This window comes from Cryptomeria japonica, chromosome 7 (genome assembly GCF_030272615.1).
Source record: "Cryptomeria japonica chromosome 7, Sugi_1.0, whole genome shotgun sequence".
In the NCBI taxonomy this organism is placed as follows: Eukaryota; Viridiplantae; Streptophyta; class Pinopsida; order Cupressales; family Cupressaceae; genus Cryptomeria; species Cryptomeria japonica.
In genome coordinates this window covers 156,273,911-156,294,232 of record NC_081411.1, presented here as the reverse complement: position 1 = coordinate 156,294,232, position 20,322 = coordinate 156,273,911, and the positions used below count along the sequence as shown (strand labels likewise).

Sequence of the window (20,322 nt, the reverse complement as noted above, 5' to 3'; positions counted from 1 at the left end):
ACACATATTATGCATTATTTTTATATATATTATTGTTGTATATTTATAGTTCAAAGGATGAGTATAATTAGTTAAGAGCTTTTGGTTCATCCTTTGTAGGTCTTAAGATCAATTCCCTCTACATTGGCTACCCTAGGGATGGGCTTGTTTGAGCCTAGTGTGCCACCTCAAGAGTTTATAGAAGGGAGAGTTTGCATTGTCTTGAGTTATGCTCTAGGTCATTAGACTAACCTTGTTGCTTACAATATATATGGAAGATCATAAATCTATATATAGATACTATGTTAAGATCCATGCAATGATCTGAGAGCTTAAGTCCACATAGTGGAGACGAGAATGGCATTAGAACGTAATTACTTCACGTTAAGTTAAGTTATTGAGGTCATTTTTCATGTCTATGGGAGTGAACGGTATGGAAATCATGTACAAAAACTAGGAAGTATAATAGGGAGCTCAGAAAAAATAAAGAAGAAGAGAAAGAGGAAAAAAGAAAGAGGAAGGATCGAGTTAGAGAAAAAAGTGGTGAAACTCTTTGTTTTCTCAATTCAATGGTATGTAAATTACACTATCAACATTTTGCTCGAAAGAGAATGAACTTGAGAGCTTTTGTGACATATTTATACGAAAATTTGACTATTTTATTTTATGTTTAAATATTTCTATATTTGTGAATTCTGAGAACTCATGTTAGAAAGTGCTCATTTGAGTTATTCTTGTTCTCTACATTAAGGAATTTCCTTTTTCCTCAAATGCTATTTTTTAACAATATGCTTCAAAACCCATAATAACTCTAGGTGTCGATTAAACTTATTGGTTTATCTAGTATGAAATGTTATTACAGATTTGTTTTGTCCTCTCGACATTGAATATAGGTTTAATAGTTGATGGGTTTCTTTTATAAACGCATGAATAAGACATATTCTGTATTTAGTTCTTATCTCTATGTTGACATATTACTTGAAGTTTAGTTCATACCATATAATAGGATATATACCCTGTGTAACGGAAAAAACCTTAGTAGTGAAGTTGAAGATTACCATTCTTTGCAACTGTGGCTAATAGTATGATAAGCTTAGTAATGTTTAATGTTAAGTATTTAGTATTTTGGTTGAATGCATTGCTATATATAGTATGATTCTTCATATTGGTTCTTCCAATTGCTCACCAAAAAGTCACAGAGACTGGATTCTAGAGAGGGCAGAGGCTTCCTTGATATGTGAATATGCATTGTCTTTCGCCCGATATAATAATTTCATAAAAATATGTTCACACATGGATGGACTCAAATAAATTTAAAATCTATTGGAAAATATCAAATAGGCTTTGCCAATTTTAATATGTGAGAATATATTATCTTGAATCTTAAAAACAAGAAATAAAATGATTTAGATTATTTCATAAGGAGATAGGCAAATAATTGGTAAGGATTCTGATAACATTGAGTTGGTTTCTTTAACCCATTTACTGTCTTACTATTCTTTACAACTTTCTTTTTTGAATGCAAATGTTTGTATTCACTCTCAGGAGTATTTGGCTTTCAGATTTCCACAGTCAAAGTCTGCAAAATGCCTTAAATATGACACAGAGAACAAGGGAAATAAAATCTTATCACGGGCAAAATGAATGAGTTTAGAGGATCCTTCATTCACAATTCCTATGATTAATGCTGCATTAACAAGGGTAAACACTCTCCATCTCCTCTCTTGCAAGTATTTGTTGAAACACTGTTCTATCTTTTTCTCTTCTTCCTCTCCCCATTGTACTGTGTTTATGCTTTTCATAGTTTCTCCAAGACACCTTCCAAGCACTATTGCATCCTCCAAACTAGAACATGTGCCTGTAATAAATGAACCCAATTGCACACAGAATTAAAATCGTAATCCAATACACTTATTCTTAAATAATAGCAATAAAAATGCAAAACTATTATTGTCAAATTAATAATAATGCATAGCTTTCATTTGCTTTACCAGGTAGGAGCTTCATCCATGGCCACACCAACCTCACCTTCATATCTACATAGCTAATGGATTCTGTTGGACTTGCTTTTATCAATTCTGCAAAGGGCTTTGGAAAATGACGGACCATGTCTAAGGTTGCATGTCGAATCTTTTCAGCATCACCAGAGATATTTGCATCTACAAAGTTAGAAATCAAACCCCAAAGAGAGTGAAATTATATTAATATTGGAATAATCTAACAACTTTAAGAGTAAGTTAAAGATCAACAATTGAATGTTTCAATCAATAAAAAATATGACTAGTAAAGATTTTTCGTTACAATATGATAAATCTATTTGTATTATAATTTTAGTCCTCAAATTTATGTATCTTTGGATGAAACTGACAAGGAGCCAAATTCACTTATATTTCATTTATTTGTACGAAATCCATTAAATCAAAGTAAACAAGTGTCACGACGGTATTTTATTAATGTAATAAGTATATAAAGTTATATTTGGTTGTTTGAATTAACTAATTTGATTTATATAATCCAAAAATGAAAATAATCAATCTATTTGAATTATAATTGAAACTTATAATACTCTCTAATTCTATTCCACTTATAAATGATATAATATTAAATTACATGAGAATAACCCTAACCTAATTTAAAAAATAATTTTAATGTCATATAGATAAACATTTGGATTCTTATAATATTATAGTTAATTCATAGTTCTAAACTAATAGCATGTAAATTTTCCAAGCCAATTAGATTGGAGAAAAATATATTTTTATAATTTAGAAACTTAAAAATCATGCATCTTAACTTTATAAAAATTAAAAACATATATCAAAACAAAAAATTCATAGTTAATTCATAGTTCTAATTCATGGAGAAACAATTGAATAATAAAGAGTTAAATAATTAATGTTTATTGAACCTGTTGGTCTCATGAATATACTACCTTTGCCTTCTCTACTATGTGTAATGATAAAACAAGTAAAAAAAGTTACTTTTTATCATTTTCCCTTCAAAATTATTTTTAATTTAAATCTAAACTAAACTTTTAACAAGTGGCACATAACATCCCTAATTTGTTGGAGCAATTTCTAGTCCTTAGAATGAGAATGGAGTCAAAATGATAAAGAAAGAAACATGAGAGAGTTAGATAAAGTAAAGGAAAAGCTAAATCGAAAGTGATTTATTAAGAAAGATCCATATTCTTTAATTGTTATTCAGATCTCTTACTCATTTTTGGTGTTATAAATGAAATAAATGTGTCGATCAAATATATTAAAGATGGACTAGCCTACATTTGAAATTTGTGACTCCAAAACTATAAAAATGTAGTTCTTACAACCAATGTTTTGATTAATAAAAGTGGGATAGGCATGAACCTTTAAATAATTGCACAGCAGGCAGACACAAGGTAGGAACTCACAAGATGGGAGACCACCAAGACCAAAGACACCAAAAAAATAAAGACCTTTTTTTGAAATGAGGCTTTTGACTGGAGCACACAAGTGGTGGAAATAAGGGTCTCGAGGCCCAATATTACTTAATCAGAACAAAGGGGATTAGGACAAAACCCCAAACCATTTTCCAAAAAAAAATCCCTACACTAAAAACATACCAACCAAAGAAACAAAAGACTAAACATGGGTTTTGAGAGGAATTCTACAACCGGTTGTCAAAGGGACCACCTTAAACAAAGATAGCCTCAGTCAAGGAGGGAGATAACAATGAAATGGAGACATCCATTTAAAAACCTTTTCTTGGAAAGAAACCTTGGAAAAAAAGCTAAGTGAAACACCTCAATAAGTCCATTTATAGAAGTGTCTCTAGGAATTAGGGGCTTGGAAGAAACAAGCATAAGGGAAGAGGCCTCCACTAAAGAAACAAGACCCCTCACCATCCTACAAACATGAGGCCAAAAACACATCTATCTGGGAGGATACCCAGGAGGATGGGGAAGGGAGGAGGCATGTGCCAAGACCCTACAGGACAACATCCATCGAATGAAGTTGGTATTTTCCGCAAGAACAGGCATGGAATAAGAAGAGAACACTCTAGTTAAATGCCCATAAGGTAAATAACCCTCATTGTGCAACCAATTCTATCCCACAACTTGCAAAAACAGCTATACTCCAAAAGGAACACCATCATCCACATAAAAGACACAACCTCATAACTCCCCCAACACTCACCGCTAGAAAACAAAAAAAATATCAAAACCAATAGATTAACCAAGGCAACCTAAAACCTATTCCAAGAAGAAAGGGGAAGCAAGGAGATCAAAAAAATATAGAGAAGGAGCCCTTGCAACCTACCAAAAATCCACCTCAATAGGAACATGAGCAATGTTGCGGGAACTTATCATCTTAGAAGGGTCAAGAACAACAAAAAACATAGCAACCACCTCAATAGGTTTTGTGAAATCAATTCCCACCACAATAGCCCCAACTAACAAGTCAATAATATAAATCCCTAGTACCACAAATTACACACCCATGAATCTACCAATAGACCCACAACCAATCTAGCAAAAAAATAACAAAGCCAACCAAATATGGGTGTAAGGAAGTAGAGATCTCCTAAGCATAGGGACCCATGACGAGGAAGAAACCCCAAAAGAGAAATATGAGGGACTCAATGAAAACCCCAAGGGGACAAGAGAAACATCCTACCCCCAAGAGACATCCCACCAGGAAAACATATGATCTAAAACAATGCATGAAGAACAAAGGAACTCATAGAAAGGGGTAAACAAACACCCATCTAAAGCCACCTTGTAGACAAAATCCTAAACACCATCCACTAGATAGGAATAATCCCATGCACCATCTTTCAAGGATACCAAACACTCCCACAAAGCCTAGCCACCAAGCACAAATTCTTATAACATGAATGGAGAAAGAGAGAAAAGGAGTTAGTTCCAAGATAGAAATGAAAAAGTCCCAAACACCCAAAACACCATAATTGGCTTCCAAGCAAAACGTGGGGAAAGCAAGCCAACCAAGGAACTTCCCACCAAACCATAGAGGACCCAACTAGAGAGGAGGAGAAGGAAATGAACCCACAACCTCAAACACAAATCTCCCTTTGTCGTTAGTTGTAGACTTGGAAAATCCAAAGCTTCATCATCATCCTCTATATCATCATATCCCTCACCCTTCCCATCACATTTTGAAACCGCTACACCACTCTTGCTCCCTCTCTCTCTCCCGCTTGCCATGTATCTTTTTCATTTTTATTTTCAATGTTGTTCTCACAACCTATGTTATTAGTATGATTTAAAAAAAAATTGTCATTTTTCCGCTTCAAGTTTTACATCAAACTCTATTATCCAAATTTTGTTGGAGTGAATAATGTCCTGTACCTTGTAATTTTCTAAGAAGGGGACATGTTGACATGTGAAATTAAGCTAGGTCCTAAGGGTCATTCTAGAAGTCTTAAGTTCTTTTAGATAACATCTTATCCTTTTCTTATCTTTATGATTTTTATTTACTTTAGTTACTTAGGCATTTAATGTTTGCATCAAGGTAATTGGTCATACTACATCAAATTTTCCTAAATAAACTATGTTAAATTTTGATAGTTCTTCCAAAGGTAAATCAGGTCAAGCAAGTGAGGATGGCATCATAAGAGATAAAAAGGAAATCTTGTGCTTGTTTGCGTGACCAATTGACGAGTCCATAATTCCAACTTTGTTGATGTGGCAACAGACTTCTCAGAAAATCATTATTGAAGGGGACTCAAAATGTAATCATGATCCCTCATGATGAAGCATTCCTAGGTTATCCCATGAAAGATATAATATTTAAATCCTACTATATTCTTTTCACCATCAGAAAAGTTAGATTGATCCATGCCCTTAGGGAGGGGAATAAGTCAATTGATGGATTGGCTAACATGGGTTGCTACACTAGTTCTTTGAAAATGTGGACTTGCATGAACAATCTCCAGTTGATGTTTATGTCACAATCCATGATGATATAATCACATATATGATTTAAATAATTTTTCTATGTTAATTATTATCTTTTCTAGTGCTTATTGTCATCATTACATGGTGGGAAATATGCCTATTAATTTATGGAATAGGATTTCTATTTTAAATTTCTCTATTGTTTGTCATTTTCTTATTTTAAGCTTGATTTATCCTATTTTTATTTCTTTCAAGTTACCTATTTTTTGTGGTCCTTGGCCTACTAGAGGAGAGATTTAATTTAGTCTAAGACTGATAATTATGAGTCCCTTAAAAAAGATGAGGTACTTTGGCCTGCATGATGGAGAGGTTATTTTACCTCCTACATTGAGTCTATGAAAGGCCATGACCCCTTTGTCTTCATTAATTTTCTCATTCTTGAAATGAAGGGAAGGTTTCTATTGGGGATGTCTTTCACTATTTTTATGAAACTCATTGTGGCTTCGACTAGGATCTTGTTTGAAGGGGTGGCATTCCATAAAGAACCCAAAGGGAATTCCAAGGAGGACTTTAAGAGATTTTTTGGTGGGTGATGAGAGAATCTCTCAACTGCAAAGTGGTTTCAAAGGAGAAGATCTCCTAGGTGAATAGAAGGTTGTTGTTTTTATACTAAAGTATGTTACTCTAGATGGTAGGTACAAAAGGTTCCATTCTCAACCTTTTTCCATAATGAATCACTTTAGGCATGGTGTTAAGATGAACTTTTCATTCTGGATTTTCTTGTTTGTCTCAATCGATTAGTGTCACTAATTTGATGGATGTGTTATCCCTTCACCAAGGGATAGTACTTAAACTATACAATTTTTATTTGTCTTTGTCCCCTGATAGTGGCCTCAATTGAACCTTACTAGTTCTCATCTGAACCCTATGCTATTTGTGGAGTTATTGAATTTCCCAGAGACTAAGTGTAGAGGTACCTAAAGTATTTATAAGGTTACTTCCTCTAAATCATTCTCTACCCATGTCGATATCCAACATACCACCAAAATGAAGAACATTGAGTCTCATGTTCAGCCTTAGAAAGAAAATAATGTGGGTGGTCTTGTGAACCAGGAGGTCATCTTCAATTACTATTCTTCTTCTTGGACTACCGATTTTGAATGGACACAAAAAGACTCCCTCTCTAATGCATCTAAGTTTGCCCCTAATCCTTCATTGTGGACCTTGGGTTCCACTCCACCCTCCACTATTTCTTCTCTTGGTAAGCTACATTTGGTGGAGGTGGTGAATAAATTTAATGAATTTTACAACACCTAAAACAATAAAAATGAGATTATTAGATGACTTTTGGCCCAGCTTCACACTTCTAAAATAAAAACCAATAGATCGGAGGCTCTAGCTTAGATGAATGTGAGGGAGGGGGATGGGTTCATGGATGATAAGGATGATAGAATTTGAGCTGCAATAAATGATTCGATTGAGAGAATCAATAGATTGGAAACTCTAGGTGCATAGTTTAAGGTCTTAAGCGCTAAGGTGGCCTTGGAGAAAGAAAGGAATAATATGGAGAGGGTTATATCTTCTATCCAAGGCAATCAAGATGTGTTGAAAAAAAATTAGAAGAGATTGTCACTTTTAGCAAGGATATGGAAAACAGGATGTCAACTTCAATCTAGGTCCTCTAGAAAGAGCTTGAGTATAGAGACGCTAAGAGGAAGAGGCCCTTGGAGGTTGCTATTGTTGGTGATATCTAGGAGCTATCTGGTAAAACTATTAATGCTAATTTTGACTCCCCTACTATTACTCCTACAAAGGATAAAATCAAGAGACTCATTTTGAGATAAACGAGAGGATATTATCCAGGATTGGCAAGTTGTTAAAGCCCCTAGTTTGTAGATAATTTGTTTGTGTCTTCTAGGGGTTGTTTTTGGGTTTTGCTAGGTTTCGGTGTAGTGTTGTTTTTCTTTTTATTTCTATTTAGTTTTGGTTTTGGTTTTCATTGTGTTTGCTTGTCCTTAATGTTGGGTTTTTCATATCTTGTCAAACCCCCTTCTTCTTTCATTTGGTTATTATGTAACGGTTTGCTCCCTCTCCTACTTTATCTAATTAGAACATTTCTTATAACTTATAGCTCAATATTCAAGAAAGATCATTATCTTGCATACTCTCTTATAGAATACATCTTTATTTTTATAGATGATCTTAGAGTCTATACTTCTATATGGTATATGATCCATTTCCATGCAAAGCCCTTCTCAGATCTTACTGCAAAGCTATTCCCAAATGAGACATTTCATTATAGGTTTTTTTTTTGCATGTTTTGGAGGATATTTGAACTTACAATTGAGCCCCAAATACTTAACAAATTTCATATTGACTCTCATTTTGTCTAAATTTGACACTTTTCAACAAAGTTACAAGGGTTTCAAATTAGAGGAGGTTACAAAATCTTAATAGTAGCTAATTTTTTGCATTAGATTGGCCAAAAGAAACCTACCACTACATACAAAAGGTACAAAAGGCCCAAGAACTATAGGAATTCCTACCAAATCTTAAATTTTCATCATTATTACTGAAGGCAACTAAAGAAATCTATCTCATTATTCTATCTATATGAATCTATACATATATGTACTTGGACATACGGTCTATACAATCTATATAGGTGTCTACATCAATGAACTACTAATTCTATTAGTACAAGTTTAGCATATCTAGAGGAATATTCTTCCACTTGCATTACTTCTATATAGTTTATATTAGTGTAAATTCTCAATATTACATTCTTTACTACTTAGTTTATTAGCAATTATGACAATTTTGGATATTATACAATTGCTCCAATTATATATCTCCATATATATTTACTTTCGTTGTTGGACCTCTAACCTTATAATTTTTTTCCGTAGCATCTAATATTCATGATTTTTGTGGCATTAGAAATTTTTTGATGGGTTCTATCATTGTACCCATGCACTTTTTCTAGATTCATCCCTAGGAATTAAATTTTTAGTTTTTTAAAAATCTAGCATGCTATCAATTACTTGAACATCCTGAATCCTAGAGATGTTCTATTTTTTTGGAAAGGCTTCATTTGAAATATTGATCATATTTTTCATTTTTTAAAATTTTACACAGATTTTCTATCTGTCTAATTTTGGAGAAATATCATAGTCTGTAATTGGTTTTTCATTTCATCCTTCTCTAATCATCTTGAAAATGGGAAACTATAAATAATTAAGAGATGGCATCATAGAACATCTTAGATGGTTAAATTATTTGTCATATTTGTATGGTCTTGTTTCCCATCCTTATACATATAGTATAAAACTATCTTGGAATTGTAAAAGGGATCATGTCTTAGGAGTTATAGAAATGCATGTTGACGATGACATATTGAATTCTATTATTTATTTTGAGTATCCTCATACACTTTGTACTATCATCTGGGAGCTATATGGAAATCCTAATATTTAGATATTCACAAATTATTTTATTTCAAATTATCTTGTGGCTTTTTACTCTTTAGAAAGTTTATCTTTTGAATGTAATACTATTCAAGAGTTTAATTCTTTGGAGTACTTTGAAACTCCAAAATATGAGGATGAGGTTTCTTTAAATATTCTTGATTCTCCTTCAAATATATTTGATATATCTTAACCTTCATTAGTTCCTTGTATAGAGTCTTTGATTGAGACTTCCATCATTCCTATTCACCAGGACCATCTGAGTATTTTAAATTTGGACATATTTGATGGGTTAACTATCTTTATCGATGATGACCATAGTACTCATATTGTCAACCCATCATTTTCTTTAGATCTTATTCAACACCATTTGTTTTTAGAGTTCAACTTTGTGACCTTCTTCTTTGATTAGGCATGTACTTGATTGTATCGTGACATGATCATCTTGCTTGGATAAGGATACACATGAGTATTTTACAAAGACATCATCATTCTTCTCCATGCTTCTATATTTCAATTAATGTCCTAAATGAGAAGCACATTTATATTTTTTTTCTTCCTAAGGGGAAACAATTGATTTGTAGATATTGGATCATGTTTAACTTCCTCAGATCTTACCATTTTTACAAAAAATTATTCATTATAGGTTTCTTACGTAGCCTCTCTCTTCCCGTCTTTTGGGAGATATATTGATAGTATCTTTATGATAGATGTAGTTATTGAAGGTATTTATGATACCTTCATACATCACCTACTCTAATACTTGCACATTATTTTTATTTGTGTTCTCTCCTTTCAAGAGAAGTACTTTCCCAATTATTTTTTCTCATTTTCTTTCTTTGTGAGAGATCATTTGCACATGGGTACCTAACATAGCCTAGTAACTAGGACCCATCCTTGCATTTTACATTATTTGTATAATAATCTACTTTGTAAGTTACACTTAAGATGTTGTTAGATTGAATAATGTCTTGTATCTAGTAAAGATCGTGTACCTCATAATCTCTTAGTAAGGGGACGTACTCACATGTTAATTTAACTAAGTCCCTAGGTGTAATTTGATGTCTTAAGTTGTTTAGATAAGATCTCATCCTTTTTTTTACCTTTATTAATTTTATTTACATTAGTTAGCTAGGTATTGAGTTTTTGTATCGAGGTAGTTTCTCATACTACATCACAACTTTCCTATGAAAATAAGCTGATTATACATTTGTAACTATCATATATCTCATATCTCAATATTCAAGCAAGATAATTATGATGCATACTACCTTGTGGAATGAATCTTTATTTTTAGATTTGATGTTGAAGTCTACAACTCCTATGCCAAAATTAGTTTTAGAATTAAGGTATCTTAGCCTTTGAGAGTACTACCAACATTATTTAATTTCATTGTGTATATGTTATTTAATATAAACCAAGATTTAAGTTTGTAATGTTGTATATCACTTGGTGGGACCCAAATGAGAGATGCTTTCTCACATGTAAAGTGGAAAGAAAAAAATAGTGACACTTTTAACATGGGCACTCATTATGGCAAAGGTAACTATAAAATCCTTAGGAGAAGCACCTAGATGTCACATGGCATGCTAGTGTGGAGATAAACCTTGGTGGGATATAGAAACTACTATCTTAGGACTTATGGGTGAAGAGGAGTTAATGTGTGACATTCTATATTTATAAGTTCATTTTGGCAAGTAGGCTTATGTGTTTCAATTACCCAAAAGTATTGATTTGGTATATTTATATGATGTTAGTGTTGTATAAGGAAAGTCAACATTTTGTGAGGACAAGTGTTAGTGGTTGGAATGTTCTATTTGCAACATCCCATGAACATGGGAAGTCATTGTTTTGAACACCACTTGTCTACCTATGCATTGGTCATAGTTTTGAAAACAATGGGAACATAGCTTGCATGGATGCACTTAATAAATATGTTAATATCTTAGCTTGTTTTTAGGAAAGACATTATTTATTTTCTAAGATGCTAAGCAGCTACTAAAATTGACCCAAAAATATTAAAAATCTTTGTTGTTGTAACTTAACCTACAAGATCATAGACTCTATTATTGCATTGTAATTTCTCAATTATGTAATACAATTGATTTTTGCTTTGGCATGTGGATTTTTGTCGAAAGGGTTTTCCCACATAAATCTCATTTTTATCATTTCATTTTTTTAAATATAATTTTATGAATTTGCATCTACATTATAATAGCTTAATATGTTTGTAAGAAATGTTTTCATTCACTCTTCTATTAGAAATTGCAATAGGAAATTCGTTTCCACACTTGGTTTTCCTTTTAGTTGGTATGAGAGCCTAGGGTATGCTCTTATCTTTGTTACCCTTGTTGCATTGTACATTTTTTATAAAAATCTTTATTTAGTGCAAGTTTTGTAGAGAAAAGTTTCATAAACTTGTTGTAGCTTTGAGATGGCAAGAACATTTGGGAAAATAGAGATGAAGTTTAATGGTGGTAATTTTGAGTTGTGAAAAATCAAAATGGAGGGTATACTCATAGATCGAAATATTTATGTAATGATTAAAAAATATAGAGTAATAGGTAGTGTAAAGAATAAGATAAAACTTATGGACACTACTAGATTTTTTTCTGAATAAGAATGCAAAGGCCAATTTGGAAGGAGAGACAAAGTGGATAATTAAGAAAACTTATCTCAAGAAGAGGTAATTTTCCCTCTAATAAGTATAATAGTTTAATCTATGTAACAAAAATATGTTAATGAAATATTATAATTGAATGAATGACTAATACAATTATCATAGAGTATTATAATCCTGTGAGGAATCATACATGAGATCTTATCAAATTTTAAACAAGAAACCCTTGGGGTAAAAGTGATCATTCCAAAAACAGGTCCAAGATATATAAAACTATAAAAAAATGAAAAGCTTAGTTTTAGAGAAATGATATGCATAAAAGATGGTGATTATCATGAATAAAGTTTTGCTTCAATGGTAAAAATTAAAAATAATTAATATTTTTTTTATCTTTCCAGACATTTCTCTAGCACACTCATAAAATCAATGCCAAAAGTTCATTTGTAAATGGATATTTTCATGTGGAATCCCACATCCATTAACCTATAGGATTTGTTGTCAAAGGATAACAAATTTTTTTGTATATATATTAGTTAAATTTTTGTATGGGTTTGATACATTAATATTAACAAACATATATGCACACAATAGTTTCCTTGTATTTTTATGCATTACAATTCATAGATCTGAAAATAGCATGGAAAAAATATAATCATAATTGTACATATGTTAATGTCTATAATTAATGTCTTGTGACATGATTGAGAATAGTGAGAAGTGGAAGTCTGAAGTGAAGATAGATCTAAATGAGTCATTTAATATTAATAATCTCTTATATAATTTTTTCTTTTGATCCGATGTACAACAAACACAAGGTTATGTTTTTATCTCATCAATAATATATGGCAAGGAGTTTATAAGGGTCAAGATGGTTGAATCTATTAAAATGACAACACCTATCAAAGAATGCCTATGAAAAATGGAAAATGACATAGTTTAGAAATAATTAGTAGGAAGTCTCATTTACCTTATAGGTCAAATCTAGTATTATTAGTCAAATAGTAATTTAACATTGTGAATATCCTTATGTTGAGATATATGTATCATACTTTCATAATGAATTTATTTTGAGATGACATATAGATGAAAATTTTGTAGGATCTATTAATAATCAAAAGTCAACATGAAATATTCTATATGAGTTTAGTTGGTATGTCTTTAACTAAAAAAAGAACAAATAATTATCATTTCATCTATTAAAGAGGATTACAAGTAGGACATGGTGTCATATGCAAAGCAACATAGCTTTGTAATATTTAGTCAAAAGGACATATAATTTAATCAACCCATGAGTTTATTTTGTAATAACTAAAGTGTTTTAAGGACGATATGAAACCTAATTTTGTATAAATAATCAAAACATATATAAGTCTATTTTGTCATTATCAATTAAAGTTTCAAAATGAAGATACTTAAATTCAATATCATTCTAGTCAAAAATAATTTATAGTTATAATCATAATGACCTTTCAAATACTAAATTGAGAAAATTTAAAAAATATTTAATTTCACAATCTATTTTACAAATTATTAATTCTTTTCACTCATATATTCAAAAAACTAATATGAAATATTAAATTTATTTAAAGATACGTATTGAAAAAGATATGTAAAACATGATCTTCTCATTAATTATTTTATTAGCTACACTTACACTTAACTTTATATTAGGTTGCCACATTTTCTATGATTTATCCAAATAATTGAAAGAATAGAAAAAATTGATAAAAATAAAATTAAGGTTAACCTATTTAACGGACCAACAATTATAGATAAGAATTGTACCTTGAAGTTTTGATCTTCTTGTTAAAAACCAATAAACTTGTTTGTCTGTGCAAGGAATGAATCCTGCTCTTAATCCTCTATCCCAAACTTGTGAATGGAATTTTTCCAACTGGTGACTCTCTGCATATGTCACCATGCCTCGAATAGCAATACGTCCTGAAGACTTTCCTGGTGGTATACCCATGAAACTCCCAACTAATGAGTAAACTCCATCGCAACCTATTAATATCTAGAGGGAATACGTACATAAAAATAATCATGATTAAGTAATATAGATGGTTAAGAAATTGATGTCAATTGAATAATAAATATCTAATTTTGTTAATAAAATGGATTTTTCAATTATTAAATAAAATAATATTTAAAAATGATTTGTGCAAAAATAAATGAGGAATATTTACCTTTGTTGTAATAGATTGTCCATCTTCAAGTTTTAGTGAGGTTAAAGAAGATGGGTTCTTCTTATTTATTAAAACAACTTTGGAACTGAATCTAATAGTCCCCTTAGGCAATTCTTTAGCAAGTGTTTCTATGAGCTTGATTCTTTCTATACATCTTGATTCCATCATCGTAGTTAATCCACTGAAATACAAATTAGATTATCTATTAGTAAAATTCATATTCAAAATTTATGTGACTAACTTTGTATTCTTGTTCCTTGATCATATATCAAATTAAAATTAAATAAAATTGAACAGTAAACATAAAGATATCTTAAAATAGATACTAAAGAAAGGATTCTAGAATCTATTATGAAAGAATAAAAAATGAGTTTGACATAAAGACTTTTTAAACATTTTATTTTTTAATACTAAAAAATATATCATATGTCTAAACCATATTCAATATTGAAAAAAAATAAAAATTAATAATTCAAAGAAAAATAAATATCATAAAAAATAAAAACCAAAACTTCAAATTTATTTTATAAGAAATATAATTTACTATAAATAGATCAATCAGAATTAATATCTCTGAAACTATTCTGTTTCTTTCCTTTTCAATCACATTTCACAATATCTTATCAATAATTGAGGTGATATATTCGTTGTCTTCTTTGACAATTACTCATACTCATCAATCTTTGTTCTAGCCTAAACTGATTGGACTAGGGCATTTAGTGCCCTTATCTTGGCGGACTAGGGTTCCTAGCACCTTTGTTGTGTTAGTTTGGCCCCAAATTTGAAATTACAATAGTTGTCTTTGTAAGTAGTAGGAAAGTGCTTCTGATGTTGGCCTCCCTCGAAAATTAAATCTGAAAAAGATGTAACCTGCAATTAAATGCAACTCCTTCTCTCATTTGAACTCTAAGTCTTAGGATTATCATTCTATGAGCATTCAATCAAGCATTAATTCAATACAAGTCTAGAATCAAGTAATCAAGCTTCAACAATCATGATCAAGTTCTATGTGTTCCTGTATGATAAAGACCTACATTAACATCAAACAAGTAATATCAAGATTTATATAAGACTTAAAGACAATGGTTTTATATCAAATGTAACATTTATCATTTCAAGCATTTCTGTTAAGGTTTCAAACTTTTTCCTTTCTAAGGACAAGCTCTCTTTTCATCAATCATTGCTATAGTAAAGGTGTCAATAGAAACATAAGGTTTGACTTAGGCAAGCCCCTATACAACACAACCATTTTTTCCCTTTTCATGTGTGTAGGTTCATATCCAATCATAAATTATGCTACATGCTAGAATAATACATTGTTTGGGAGTTTCTTACCTACTGTATTTGCTCTTCATGATTGTGGACAACACTACTGGCATCTTCTAACACAATTAGCATTCACTAATTCCTTATCTATTTATTCAAACAATCATCAAAACAAATTTTTCCCGTACATCTTCTATTACTACTTACAAACAAGAAATCAAATAGAAGAGAATTCTAGCAAGAACAAAACACACCACTTGTTGTCAACTTCACTTCTTACATGCCACCTTGATGAATTATCCACATATCATCTTTATAGAATGGAATAGGTATTTATGTAGAGAAAATGCATACCAAGATGTGTAGAGGAAAAAAAAAACTTCATAGTAGAAAAATTCCTTGGCGTACACTTAAAGACAAAATGTTAATCACAACCAATATTTTCTTTTAAAAATTTACCCAAAAACTTGTCTTAGCCTTGACAACTACCGCAAGATTTTCTCATGGCTGGAAATGAAAGATGGGCTCGTCATCACCCATATATCACATTAATCAATACCACTTCATGCCACTAACACAAAATTTAGTTTGTGTCAATAGTGTCCTCAATAATCATGGAGCACTAAATGCAATCCATGAGAGCACCAATTTTGACTATGCCCTGTTAGATGCTCCCTAGAATGGCAATTTTATTTTGGTGTTATCATGTCTTCTCCCAAGTTTCTTTTGCTTATTTCCTATGTACAACTCTTAAAAGGGTAAAATTATGACATGTGGAAGATAAATATGTGCATGATTCTCCACTTTGAAGAGCTATGGAAGATTGTTATTGGCATAATACAACATTCGAATGATGCAGATGAGTAGAATAACTTCGACAAGGCTAATGTCAAAGCCTTGATGTTGATCACACTTAGCATCTCCAATAGTGTTAAAGATGTAACAATATCAAAGGATATCTATGATGTCCTCTCCACCATCTATGAGGTGAAGAACCATGGACCAAGATCCTTCATCTCCAATCCAAGTTTCATACACTCAATATGAAAGTTGGAGAGAAAGTTAAGGAATTCTTGGGTCATGTGTCAAAGCACTGAGTAGAGTTTGTCACACTGGGAGAGAAGGTGGAGGAAAAAATTGGTTGTCCTTATAGTATCATAAAATATACTCCTTTGATTACGATGTCCAAATTCACACTATCCAAGCTCTCATTTTAGTATTTCCCATTCCGCTATGTATTATTGGACCTTTCTCGTATTAAAATAATATTTAATTCAATATTATGAGTCCTAATACATCAACACTTTATTATTTAGGCCCTTATTTTAGGTGTGCCCTTTATCTTATTTCTTTTCAAGCTTATATGGGTCCTAGGTCATTTCAAAGTTCATTAAACCTTTTACAGCATCTAAACATTCTTACATTCCATATAAATTATATTTTTGGAATCAAGGCCCTATTATCTCGTGATCATAAAATTTTATGCCTAATTTATCGAGACAAGGGCACCCCAAGCATCATTTTTTGATGCTTTTTTGGCAAAAATTTGAAGAGGATAATATTTTGGTCTTTTCTATAACTATCCTCAATGCAAAAATATGATAATTCTAAGTCAGCCAAAGGGTGATTTAACTATGAGACCAAAAAAAGAAAGGCATCCCTCCTAATTCATTTCATCATCACATTATCATCTCATTCTTTACTTCCAAGAGAAATTATTCTTAAAAAGAGAATTTGAGTCTAAGGAGAAGCAAGCTGCATCAAGGTGTTTTCTATTATGTTTCAATTATGATTTTATTTTATAATAATTTATCATGTTATTGCATCAACACTTGAAGGACTTATTGTAAGAGAATTGCATCCTCAATTGAAGGTATAATCAGATAAACAATGAATATTAGACAAAGGATGACAAACTGTTGCCATACAAAAGAATGGTGGATGACTTCAAAAAGTACTTTGTACACATCACCTTCAAGAAAATACCAAGGTTGGACAACAAAGCTGCCAAAACAATGACCACTATTGCTTCACTACTACAAATTCCAGAGCAACAAATTTGTTATGAGTTTTTGGTAGAGCAACTATTTTCCCCAACCTATGACAATTTTGCATCCCACTTCATATATGCCTTAATTGATTCAGACTCCCCTCTATACGGGACAATATATGAATATCTTAAAACCAATACCTTACCACTCGACCTCTCTCGTAACCAAAAACGCAGCTTTATCCGAAAAGCCTCCCATTATACCTTAACCGCTGACACACTTTACCATCGAGGTCTAGCTAGTGCTCTTCTTCAATGTGTTGATCGTAATGAATTTGACTCTACTCTACATGAGCTTCATGAGGGTATATGTGGCATGCATTCAAGTGGTCCTACTCTCACTAGAAAACTTCTGAGAATGGGATATTACTAGCCAACAATGGAGAAAGACTCTTATCAATTTGCAAATAAAAGTCCTAAGTGCCAAATTCATGGCAATCTTATCCATGCACCAACATAGAAGTTGCAGACATTTACAACATCTTGGCCCTTCTGTCAGTGGGGACTTAATTTAGTAGGGAAAATCCATCCTTCCTCTTCAAATGGACACATCAAAATCTCAATGATGACAAACCAAAACAGAGCAAAAATGAGTGACTAAAGAGGAATGACAACGACAAAATGAAGGTGATCATTTAGCTGCATATCATCTTAAGCTTGCATTTAGTTGCATATCATTTTAAATTTGCACTTAGTTGCATATCATATTAATTTTGCATTTAGTTGCATATCATTTTAAATTAATCTCATATCATTATCATTATCATACATTTCATTTTCAAGATACATCTCACATCATTATCATTATCATACATCTCATTTTCAAGATACATCTCACATCATTATCATTATCATACATCTCATTTTCAAGATACATCTCACATCATTATCATATCATACATCAAATAAATCAAGGTAACAATGCCTCATCATATTCTCATTTCATCATGACTCATACATCATAATAAAAATCAAAAGAATTACTATCTAAACATTACATCATCATCATAGAAACATCATATCAATGCATATCATAAATCATGATCCATAACACACCAGATGTGGATCAGAGAAATCAATACCATATCTATATCTCTAAAAAATGATCAAAATGTACAAGGGATATCATGTCTATCAAAATACAATAAAATGATCACAATACAATAGAGACAAGTCTCTCAAGTATGACTATCTCCTGAGGCTGATGGTCTCATAGCAGATGTCCCAGCTCCTGGATCTCCACCAAGTGGATCATGTCGGGGAGGCCCCGTAACACCTTTTTTCTTTGTCCCCATCTAACTACGAGCAAATCAACTGGCTGCTTAGCTAGCAACTCTGTGCTCTCTAGGGACTAACTCCTCATATAACTGCCTGTAGTACTCGGCCTCCTTGGCCATGTACCGTATCTCCCTCAGTGCATCCCACATCAAGGCACCACCTATCGCTCTCTCCAATCTCTCTACAATCTCCTCTGGTCGGCCCCAACGCTCTCTCTTTGTATCCCACTCTGCCATAATCTATGTAATATGGTGTTGTTGTGCTAACACCTATGTCTGTAGTTGCAACATTGTGACCTCTAGGGCTCTAATATGTGAGTCTTGTCAATGGGTGAGTACCCTAATCTGAACGTGTACCTATATCATGGTCCCACCCATACCTGTCCCTATTCAAGGTGCCGGTGGAGGTGGAACATCTGATCTCCTCCTCTAGGTGGGTCGCCTAACATCCTCTATACCCCCCACGACCACTAGCACTGCACCTACCCTACCAGCACCACCAACACCAAGGAGAAGTCCTCCTCCTCTCCCTCCATCCCCTCCTCATCCTCTATCTATCCCACCATCACCTCCTTGTCCTTTATCTCTCCCTCCACCTCTATCACCTCCTCTATCACCTCCTCCACTACCTCCTCCATCACCTCCTCCATCATCCCCACCTCCATCTCCTACCTCATCTCCCTCCTCATCTCTCTGTCTAACTCCCCCTTGCCTCTCTAGCTCCTCATCATCATCATCATCAAAAGCAGGTAACATCTATGCTAGATTCGATATCCATGCCACTGCATGTGCCATGAAGTAGGTAGATAACTCCTCTATCATCCCAGCATCAACAAAACTAGCTCCATAATCCCAGATCTGGCCTGCCAATGTCATGTACTCCTCTACCACCGCTACACTATCCACCATAGGTCCCCACTCAGGCACATCTTGTTTTCAGCAAGCATATAAACATGCTCCCTGTGGCATCCCCTGTTGTCTCCCATATTGTCGTTGAATACAGCTATGCAAAAATCACTCATGATAAAGGGTGTCTGCCCTATCAAATATCTCAACATATACACATAGGGCTTCTCTAGCCTGTCCTTAGCCCACAACTCACAATCCATATAAAATCTCCAAATGATCATATCAATATCATCCAATGCTCTAAACTAGTGGTCTAGTTTGCCTAGCACGCGTTGGACAATTATACCTGTGTACCCATAAGCATATGATCGACCAACTAGCCTATCCCTATCTGCAAGCGATCTCGACATAGGAATGTGCTCCCAGGCCCACACCTATAGTAATGTCACCCCCGCTGACAAACTACTATATCCTAGATACACCACCTGTTGAAGCTCTTTGTAAAGGTGGGATAACATACAGGACCCCCATGCAAACCTACATCCCTATGTCACCATATCCTCTAGAACCAATCCCCATCCCATAGCTAGTCCCTTCGACCTATGGCCAGGACATAGAAATCCACCAATAAAACCGGTCAATACCGAAGGCAACGGAGCATAATCCAAATCCACAAACTCTTGCCATGGGATCTCATATCCACAAATCTGATCATCCTAAAAGATGCAATGG

General features: G+C 32.9%; 1 protein-coding gene across 1 annotated transcript; it reads right to left on the bottom strand.

Moving 5' to 3' along the window:
* Positions 1-1,520: 1,520 nt before the first annotated feature.
* LOC131078228 (monooxygenase 2-like) lies at positions 1,521-18,978 on the bottom strand. Its single transcript, XM_058015887.2, has 5 exons — positions 18,821-18,978; positions 14,149-14,329; positions 13,748-13,976; positions 1,971-2,138; positions 1,521-1,837 (listed from the first exon to the last, which is right to left on the bottom strand). The coding sequence occupies exons 1-5, from the start codon at positions 18,976-18,978 to the stop codon at positions 1,521-1,523; spliced, it is 1,053 nt and encodes a 350-aa protein (XP_057871870.2).
* Between the last annotated feature and the right edge of the window lie 1,344 nt (positions 18,979-20,322).